General features: G+C 42.3%; 1 protein-coding gene across 1 annotated transcript in view; it reads left to right on the forward strand.

Moving 5' to 3' along the window:
• Positions 1 to 1821, forward strand: part of MSH2 (mutS homolog 2) — a 90377-nt gene extending 88556 nt beyond the window's left edge. Inside the window, exon 16 of the mRNA XM_006273923.4 lies at positions 1418 to 1821. Within this exon, the coding sequence (XP_006273985.1) occupies positions 1418 to 1588 (171 nt within the window). The 3' untranslated portion in view covers positions 1589 to 1821. The remainder of the gene's footprint in view (positions 1 to 1417) is intronic.
• The last annotated feature ends 8371 nt before the right edge of the window (positions 1822 to 10192 follow it).

A 10192-nucleotide genomic window follows, 5' to 3' on the forward strand; every position in this document is an offset into this window, starting at 1 on the left:
CTCAGGTGCTGCTGTGGGGGACAAGGGTCTGCAGACCAGGGTCCCTGGCCCCATAGCCCTGGCAACTTGGGGCTCCCCCAGCAGGGCTGGAGGGGTGGGAGGTAAAGGACACCAGCAGGGCTGAGGGCGCTGTTTGTGGGGAGCGTGGGTCACTAGCAGGGCTAGGGTGCTGTGGGTGGGGATTGAGGGGCACCAGCAGGACTGGGGGATTGTGGTTTGGGAGTGAGGGGCCTGGACCTGCCTCCTGGTAAGCTAAGGGGGGGCAGAAGGAGCCCTGATTTTCCATGATAAAGAACCCCAAATCAAATACCAAAATTTATAGGTACTTAGAATTTATTTTACTATAGTGATTGTAGGCTTCCAAATGCTTCCAAATTGCTTTAAAATTATAAGTATATCAATAAAACACAGTGTTCAATTGATACCTATATATAGTAGCATTTCATTTTAATCGTGGATTTTGGGGTTTTTATCAGAGAATTTGCAAATTTTTTTTATAGAGAAAACCAGGATCCCTGCTTATCACTTAAAAAAAAAAAATTCCACTTTTAGTCTTTCCTTAAAGGCAAGTACATAAGTCTTCATTTTAACCTGTTCTCCTTAGTGACTGCCAGTCTTTGGTTGCTTGGTAACAAACTCTTCTTTCCCTTGGAATGTTAAAAACATTTTTCTGTTTGCAGTTTAGCATCCCAGTATCTAGTCGAGGTGGTACAGCTGCTGCTGATTACAGGGGTTGGACCAGTCTTCGTATGCACTTGGTGCCCAGCTCCAGAACTAAAATTATGAGCAGAAATTAAATATGAAACACACATAGTAAATTCAGCCTTTCAGACTATCAGGTTCTTAAAACATATAGCATTTTCCACACCTGGCAACTTTAATCATAAGATCATAGATCAGAGGATTAATCATAGGATCATAGAAAAGTAGGGTTGGAAGGGACCTCACAAGATCATCTAGTTCAGCCCGCTGCTTCAAGACAGGATCATCTCTGACTAAACTACCCCAACCAAGTGTTTGTCCAAGCTGCTCTTGAACATTTCCAAGGATTGCGATTACACAGTTTCTCTAGGTAGCCTGTTTCAGTGCTTGACCACTCTCATAGTTAGAAAATTATTTCTAATTTCCTATATAAATATCTTCTGTTGCAGTTTAAGGCCATTGTGCCTCCTTCAGTCCCCTGCAGCCACAGACAAAAGCCTATCTCAACATAGCAACAAATGTTTTTGTTCACAGATTGTTAAGTGAAAGTGCACACATTGATATAGCTCTTGCCAAAAGAGCAACAAATGCCAAAATACCAGCCTTTGACCTTCAGACATTTTTTTACTGCTTAACAGAACTCCACTGTTTTCTTGGAGAGATGTTGGAGGGAGTAGGCTTAAGGACTAATTGCACATTCATTTTTTTCTTTCAGGAAGGTGAAAAAATAATTCAGGACTTTGTTTATCAAGTGAAAGCATTGCCGTTGACAGACATGTCTGAGGAAGACATCAAAACCAAACTGAAACAACTGAAAGCTGGAGTGCTGGCAAAGAATAACAGTTTTGTAAATGAAGTTATTGCCCGAACAAAAGCCACTTCATGAAAAAAGCTGATTGAGACATTTCATTGAGAGTATGTTTTAAATTGCAAGAACTATCATTTTCTGTCTTGTATGATTTAGACGTTATAATACTTTGCATTGATCACTAGTGCAACTTTTTTCTCTCAGTATGTAAAATTTTGAAATTATCAGAGTACATACTGTACTGGCTTCATAACTTAGTAATGATTATCTGCAATTTTTTTTCAAAATTTTCAATAAAATTGTTTTCCTAATGTTGGGAAAGTATTAATGCTACTTCAACAAAAAGCCATAAAATCTGACTGAAACAGGATGTGCCAAAAAATGGAACTGTTCAAATTACATATAGCAAAGTGTTGTATATGGTAAGAAAACCATCTGCTCAGGTACAAAATTGACACACGTTCTTTTTCAGGATTATTTATTGGTAATATTGCATCTCCTGGTCAAAAATGTTAATATAACTATGTTAGTGCTATGCTTAAATTTTTTTTGAGGTATTACCATTTACTGACTTGATATATAACTGAAACTATTTTTTAAAAAGGTGAGGAGAGTTAACACTTGCTTGAACTAGACATAGTGCAAGAAAGTGCTCTGCCAGCCTTGCACACACTACTTCCTGTTCAGTGACAAACCTTCATTGTCCAGAGACTGACATTTGGGTGGTAGTTTTGTAATATGAACAACTAGTGACTAGGACAGTAACAACAGTCAGTTTTCACGTGTGTATTGAAACAGATTCATGGAGGCTGAAGGGCCAAGACTAATTCATGTTAATACACTCCATGAGAGGTTTCATAACATATCAAGATGCAGGTTTGCCTGCAGTTCTTGCCTAAATCTAGCACATTCCTTGGTGGTGGTAGAATGCTTTAATTATATAGTTAGAACTGTCAATTTCAGAAGCTTTATAGAAAAAAAAAAGTGGCACTCTGTCTTTGAGACTGCAAAAGTAAAATAAAATTTATGCTGCAGATGACAGAGATGAATCCTTGATGTGTGCTGTCCAGAGATTAAATCAGTGTATTCTAAGGATGTTGGTGGCTGTGAGCTGCTAAAAAACCAATAGCAACAAGTTTACCTGGTTAACCTTGAAGTTGGCAAAAAATTTTTTAATGAAAACAAGAATGTAGAAAACAAGCGTAGTATTCCAACTGTAATAGGCAAAAGTTGGTTTGTTGTGAAGAACGTTTTTTTGCTACGCTTCTTGGCTTTCTTGGCTCAGATCAAGTGTAGTTCCCGAACTCTGCTATAATGCCCTGTTTTCATTTTAAAATAGAATACTGTACTAAAAAAGAAAAGATTGCCCACATAGTAGAGTACAGTCAGTGCATATATTCAGTTTACACAGGTTTGCCAGGCAATATAGAATTGAATAAAGTAATGCCGAAGTAGCTACATTTATAATCCATGTAGGTCATATGCAAATATTCGTAACCATATATGTATTAGGAAAGAATCAACTTAAAATACTGTGGAATTAAAATTCACATTGGAACACAAGATTTGCAATAAAGCAACCTGCTTTTGCTGTTTCTAGAAAGAACTAGCAGTCTTTGAAGTCTGCAAGTGATGTTAACCTACTTAAGCCTCTAGGAGAATGAGCTGGTGGGCTATTTGCTTATGTGAAGTTACAGTATTCAAGTCGATTTCTTTAGCAACAGCAGTAAGCCCTGTTCTTTATTGGAATGGTGATACGATCCAGTAGGCAGATGCTTGTGCCACCTGCTCCCCTCCTCATCCATTGAAGAGTTCTACATCTGCAGCATGCTCACCCATCTCCACTGCTGCCCTATGTGGGGACTCCGCAGAAGTCCTGCTCTACTACTAGAGCAAATGGAGAGCAGGAGTTGGCTTGGCTTCTTCAGACACAGAGAGAGGTAGTTAGCCATGTTAGTCTCAAGTCAGGCGGAAGGTGGGGTAGGTCTGCACCCCATAGAATCAGAATATTAGGGTTGGAAGGGACCCTAGGAGGGCATCTAGTCCAACCCTCTGCTTAAAGCAGGACCATCCTGATGAAGTTTGTTCTAGCCAGGGCTTTGTTCAGCTGAGCCTTAAAAACCTAACAAGGTAACTCATTCCACTGTTTCGCCACCCTCCTACGGAGAAAGTTTTTCATACTATCCAACCTAAACGTCCCTTGATGCAACTTGGCACCATTGCTCTTTGTTCTGTCATCACTGAGAACAGTCTAATTTGGGGGTTTTCAAACTTTTTAGGTCAGTGTACACCTGGTGGCTGACCGAGAAGCAAGGAGTCCCCCAGTGGCCAGTCGATGAGCAGGGGAGGCCCCCCCCACGGCCAATTGGTGGTGGTGGGGGTGTTCCCCAGTGGCCAATCAATGAGTGTGCTGGTAGCACGGTGGTGGCGGAAGTGCCGGTGGCGGTGCCCACTGCCAAGTACCCCCTCAGGCCATCCCAAGTACCCCCAGGGATACACGTACCCCTGGTTGAAAACCCCTAGTCTAACTCCAAAGTTATCGACTAAGTGAATCAGATTTAGTCTGTTCAGCCTGAAGTAAGCAGCAACTTACTTCATCAGGTGCTCTGAAGGGACTGCAGGAAGCACATGTTAATACAACTAAGCTAAAAACAGAGGTGGTGTTGGAAGCAGTTCTTGCGGATCAGCGTCAACCTGATACAAAAGAAGAGTAGCACAACCATTTACACATGTAGCTTGTCCTTGGAATAAATGGCAGGTAACTTAAATGAGCCTTGATTGTCTGGGGGGGAAAGTGTTAGTGTGCATTATCTTGCATACCTCACAGGTCCTTAGAGTGGGACAGTGGGATTGTATGGATGCAGAATCCCAGGACAACAGGCTTTCTCCTTGGAGAAATCTGATGTCTGGTTTTAGTCCTAGAGACTTATCAATTTAAGTTGCTTCCCTGTTTGTACTGTAGAACTTCCCTTTTGAGAGGCTCCAGAAGCAGCTGAGGTGATGATAAATCCTAAGAGTACAGCTGTTTTTCAGGAGCCAGTGGTGCCCAGCATGAAGTGAGAAGAGGATACAGTTGGGGCAGTACATAAGCCTACTGGGGAAATACCCCTTTGCATCTGTGGATGGAAGTGTTGCTATAATCCCAGGCTGCACCTAGGGGTTGGCAAAACCATTCAACAAAAGAGAGTAGGAAATTCTGTCAGTTGAAGCTTGTAATGTCCCCTTTCTTATTGATGCATTGTTCCTGTGAGGGGTAGAATGTCCATTTGTTCTAAGTCAAATTAAGTTGCTTTTTTTTCCTTTTCAAAGGAGCTGTGCCAGGAAATCATCTGTAATGACAATGAATGTGCCAAGAATACAAAGATCATCAAAGCTTCCAAGCTAAATAGTGTAGTTATCAAGAAAGTTTAAGGCCCCTTACTGTCAGTCTTGGGTAAAAAATGAAATTTTCTTTTTTTTTCTCAATTTGTATCAGCATTCTCAGAATGCTTGGCACTGGATCCTTGTTGAATGGACAATATCTGTAATCTCTGCAGTTGCTTTTCATTTAGAAAGTTGTTTAAGAAGAAACTATTTTTGGAGGTGAAAAGAAAGGTCATTATTGAACACTGCTGAAATTAGTTTCTCTTGAAGATGCCATTTTTTCCTTGATTACTTTAACTGCTCTTCATCAGAATAGATTAGAATAATAGGTGGCTTTATAGGCAGATTTATTTTTGTATTGCAGTAATAAGCAGGGGAGATGCTGGTCATTGGTAGCTGACAAGCTTCTCAGATTTGCTCGATAGTAATAGAAACACCAGTACCCCCAGACTCCTGTCTATATTATTGGTGCTGTTGGTGCAGTACAGCTGTGGACCTTTCTTCCTAGAACTGTACTGTAGACAGTCTAAATAATGTGCATCCAAACGCAGTAGGGAGCTTTGGCCAAATAGAATAAGACATGCAGTTTGGGCAGGGAGAAATTTTACATTCCGTTTAGATGAGTTAAATGTCTTGGGGGTGAAAATGTGGTGAGAATCTGGCTTTTTATGGGATAAGGTGTGGGGAGTGCACTGTGCATCTGGGATGGCAGCTGTTTATAGCTGTTTTATAGGGTGCAATTGTTCTGATTCTGTAAGGAAGTTGTGAACTTGAAAAGCAGGTGTGCCAAGCTGAATGCAAGCAAAGTAAATAGCTGGCACTTGCAAAAGCATCTTCCTGATGATCTATTTGGTCTTAATGTCTATAGTTAAACCATCGCTGGTTGCTTCATATTGTGGTAATACATTCAAACAGTTTAAAAACAAATAAGGCAATCATCACAGTTATTACCCACTGAGGTCAGCATGACTTTAGGTTTTGACAATGCAAGAAAGAATAACCACAGGAAATGAAAGATTTAGTCTGGATGACAGTAGCAATAGGAACCAAACTTTTTGGCAAGTGTGCCACAGATTAGCTCCATACCCTCTGCAAGTGCCACTGCAATCCCCTTCCTCTGCCTGACCTGCTGCTCTGCTTCCTGCTCTGTACTCTTCCCAATCTGCTCTCCTTTCTGCCTCTCACTACGTGCTCCCTACCCATCTGCTGCTCTCTTTTCTGCTTCCTGCCCTATCTGCTATTGTGCTGCATGTCTCTCCTTGTTCTTCTTTGTGCCATGCAGAGAGGCTTTCCATGCTACTTTGGCATGCTTGCCACAAGTTGGCCACCCCTGTACTAGGGAATCAGACTCACTGTCAATCTAGTCCAGTGTCCTGGTTCTGAGTGGGGCAAGAAACTGCGGTGAGCAATTTCTAGATCACCTGCGCGTTGGTATTTTTCAAGCCCTTAATACACTGAAAACCTGAGGGGGGGTTGAAATCTCAGCAGTCTCTAATGTCAGTCCTTTCATGTCTTCTAGCTTGTGCACTGAAATGGTGCCGAGCTCCTTTGTGTGCTGGTTTAGACCTCAGTTAACAGCTTTCAAACAAAAATGTTTGTGGGCTTCAAACCTACTTCCTGCAAAGCTGTGGACACTGTTGTGACTGTAAGAGGAATCTTGTAGATGTCAGTAAAATTGTGTAAACACTCTTCAGATGTCTTGCCCTTTTATCATGGAGAAATTTGGTACTGTCACTTACAAGAAACATCCCTCCACAGCAACTTTCAGTAACTTGTTCCAGTACCTGCTGGTCAAGAGACTCCCAACTATTTAAATTTCTCATTGATTTATTAATGCAAGATTCTCAGAGGGACTCAAACCACTGGCTCTACTCATTCTCTTCTGCTTTTATCTCTGACATTTTGCATTTCAGTGCCATGTCAGGCACTTGACTAATTTTGGGGCCAAATATTGCTCCGGATCCCCTGACCGAAGTTAGGTCTTTTCTTCAACAAAGACCAAGAAGCCAGAATAAAGAGTGTGTCCATTTCTACAGCCTCCTATTCATTTTTCTACCTGTGTAACAATGGATTTTTATGCTTATCACTCAGTTTCAAGTCTGATTCTCTTTGAGGGGGTGGGGAGAGGCACTTACATAAGTGCATTTTGATATCATATTTTTCATTTCCAAGGCTGTTGTGATGCATCAGAAGTGCAGTGAGAAGTTATTCCCAAACAGATGAAGATCAATGATGATTAAAAAATGCCTAGCCACTTGGTCCCATTTCCTGAAAAGAAAGTGTATTGAAGCAAAATGATCAATGATCTGGATGTGGAAACGAGCAAAGTCACAAGCTGTGAGAATTCTCTCAGATCATGCATGGCTGTTTGAAGTCCAAGGCTCAAGCAGCCCACGGGGTTGCAAGGTCATTACTTGGTCCCTTTCTAGCCTATCCATTGTACAGGACTCCAATGAATTGTGACAGATGTCACTTCCACAAGGTCTGGTTTGGGGTGAATGCTGGGGAGAAAGTGAAAAAGCCTGCACACACGTTCACTTCCTGGCAGCAGGTTATCAGAGGGGCTGCTAGAGCCTTGAAACAAAACTGTTATGGGCTGTCCTGTCCTAGCAAGTTGCATTATAAATGGGTGTCAGAATTGCCTGGACCCAGCACCCACCATCCCCTTGTCACCTGGCAGCACGAAGAAGGAAAGGAGGAAGAGAAGCAGCAGCTCCCACCTACTGATGGGAGGGAAAGGGGACATGTCTTGCCCCCATCAAAGCCACACGCTAACTTAAAGGGTGCATGTCTAGCTCACTGGCATAACCACTTCTGACCTTGGGCTTAGCAGTTTAAGAGCCATTTTGCTGTGCTGTCTTGTTTCCACGGTGTATCTTGCTTCCTTTTAGCTCCAACAGAAGAACAATAGAAGGCGATTTGCTTGACACATCTCAATAATGTGGGAGCTACACAATAGTAATTGCATGTTTTATTGCATAGTTGCTATTGTGTGCATTACATTGGCTGAAACTTTCTCTCCCCTCTGGTGATGTCAATCACTTAATTTTATGTTAGGTACCATAATGGTCCTATGTAACCAAACAATTTAATTTAAGGCTAATGATACAATGTAGCTTAGTTTCTCAAAGCAGGCAGGAGCTCTGCACTTCACCTGTATAGGACAAGGTCTTGATCCTGTCACAGCCTCTGCATGAATTCAGGGCTTTTCCTGAGGGTATGGACAGACATAACATTTCAAGTGCTCCAAGTGTCCCCAGAGTGCTTCAAAAGGTGATTATGCAGCAATTGAAGCACTTCCAATAGGGCTATTCCACTTTGAAAGCTACCTTGTGAAAAACAGAAACAGCTTCAAGGAGTTTTGTTGTGAAGTGCTTCATGCTACATTTGCACCTTCCCAGTAGAGTAGATAGGGACTTGGTTGGTCATTTGGCATCCCTCCCACCTCCCTTCTCCAAGTTGCTGAGTGAGTGACTCGTGGAGCTCTTCTGGGGTCATGGAACTGACCTGGCATATCACCTCTGCTGTTTACAGAGTGCTGGTATATAGTGGAAAAGATATTGTATGTGCCTACCTGGAATAGTCCCCATAGGCAAGACTTTGCATGTGATGAGTAGGAGTAACACAAAAAAGAAATGGGATTGTGCATCTGAACTGGATGAAGGCATCTCCCTCCAGCTATAAGCAAGAAGTCTGGAAGGTGGGATTTAAGACTCACCCTTAGCCATTTGTGTCCCCTGTTGCCTGGTTCTTTTGATGTTAGGTGGTTGCTTTTAGGTGGTTGAAATTGATACAGTCGCTAGGGCTAAAACCAGACATAATTTGTCGCTGGACAAAGCCTGTTGTCCTGGGATTCTGCATCCATACAATCCCACTGTCCCACTTTAAGTACCTGTGAGGTATGCAAGAAAATGCACACCAACACTTTTTCTCCCCAGACAGTCAAAGCTCATTCGAGTTACCTGCCATTTATTCCAGGGACAAGCTACATGTTTACATGGCTGTACTTCTCTTCTCTTGTCCCAGGTTGATGCTGATCCATAAGAACTGCCTCCTACACTACCTCTGTTTTTAGCTTCATTGTATTAACATGTGCTTCCTAAGCTCTGCTTCCTACAGTCCCTTCAGAGCACCTGATGAAGTAAGCAGCTGCTTACGTCAGTCTGAGCAGACTAAATCTGATTCAGTTAGTCTATAACTTTGGAGCTAGACTGCTCTCAGTGGTGGCAGATGACAGAACAAGAAGCAGTGGTCTCAAGTTGCAGCAAGGGAAGTTTAAGTTCGATATAAGGAAAAACTTTCTCCCTAGGAGGGTGGTGAAGCACTGGAATGGGTTACCTAGAGAGCTGGTGGAATCATCCTTGGAGTATGTTGATTTCAGGTGGTTCACTGCTTAGAGTTACCTATTTTGAATCCCATTCAGAGGTGCCTAACTCCCTATGCACTGAATAGGGAGCCCAGGTGCCTATCACAAGTGTCTGGATTCTACATCCAGGTCCGAGAGGTGTAGCATAATCCACCGTCTGGTCCTTTGTCCTTGTGCATTCAAAGGATACACACTGCAGTTCCTGATGCCTCATGGATGCTTCAGTTCTATTCTCATGGTTTTCCCTTAAGTTCAGCTAAGTCACCTGGTATTGAATGCACACGTTTGCTTAGTCTACATGGAAACGTACTGCTTGCTAAGGAAGTGGGCTTGAGGCGGAGAGGGCTGTTAAACACTCAGCATGGTCAGTTATCTTTCCTAAAAGGAATTAAGTCATTGGGGGTTGGAGATGGGAAGCATGTAAGTTGTTTTTGAAACTGGGAGGTACTGAGCTGATTTTATTCTGCAAGTTTCCATAAGGACTCATTCACAGACAGTGATAAGAGGAAGTCACCAGATTCTCCTGTTTTTAATCTGCCTTCTTTTTTCCTCAGTAGTGATGAGGGTTTCTTCAGTTTGGCATGAGAGCAGATCGAGTAGAATTAAGAGTGTGATAGACAATTATGCCACTGAAGATGGGGGTGAGGGGTGCAGGGAGACTTTATCATGATTCAGCTGAATCTGCTATAATTGTTTCGTCTGCCATTGCCTCTCCTGGGGTTAACAGAAGTTAAACCAGGATAACTTTTTCCTGAATGAACCGGGGTTACATTACCATGACTGTGGGATACAGACAGAAGTAATAACTAACTGTTCATCTCTCTGTTCCCCGTAATAGCCCTATACCTGATTAGGGTTCTGTTTCTGGTTTCCAGATGCATCCTTTACAGCACAGTTTAATGACCCAATTTCTTTTTTGTCTGCTTTGATTCTTCCAGGGAGGAAATTAAGTT

Source organism: Alligator mississippiensis, chromosome 1 (genome assembly GCF_030867095.1).
Source record: "Alligator mississippiensis isolate rAllMis1 chromosome 1, rAllMis1, whole genome shotgun sequence".
NCBI classification, from domain to species: domain Eukaryota; kingdom Metazoa; phylum Chordata; order Crocodylia; family Alligatoridae; genus Alligator; species Alligator mississippiensis.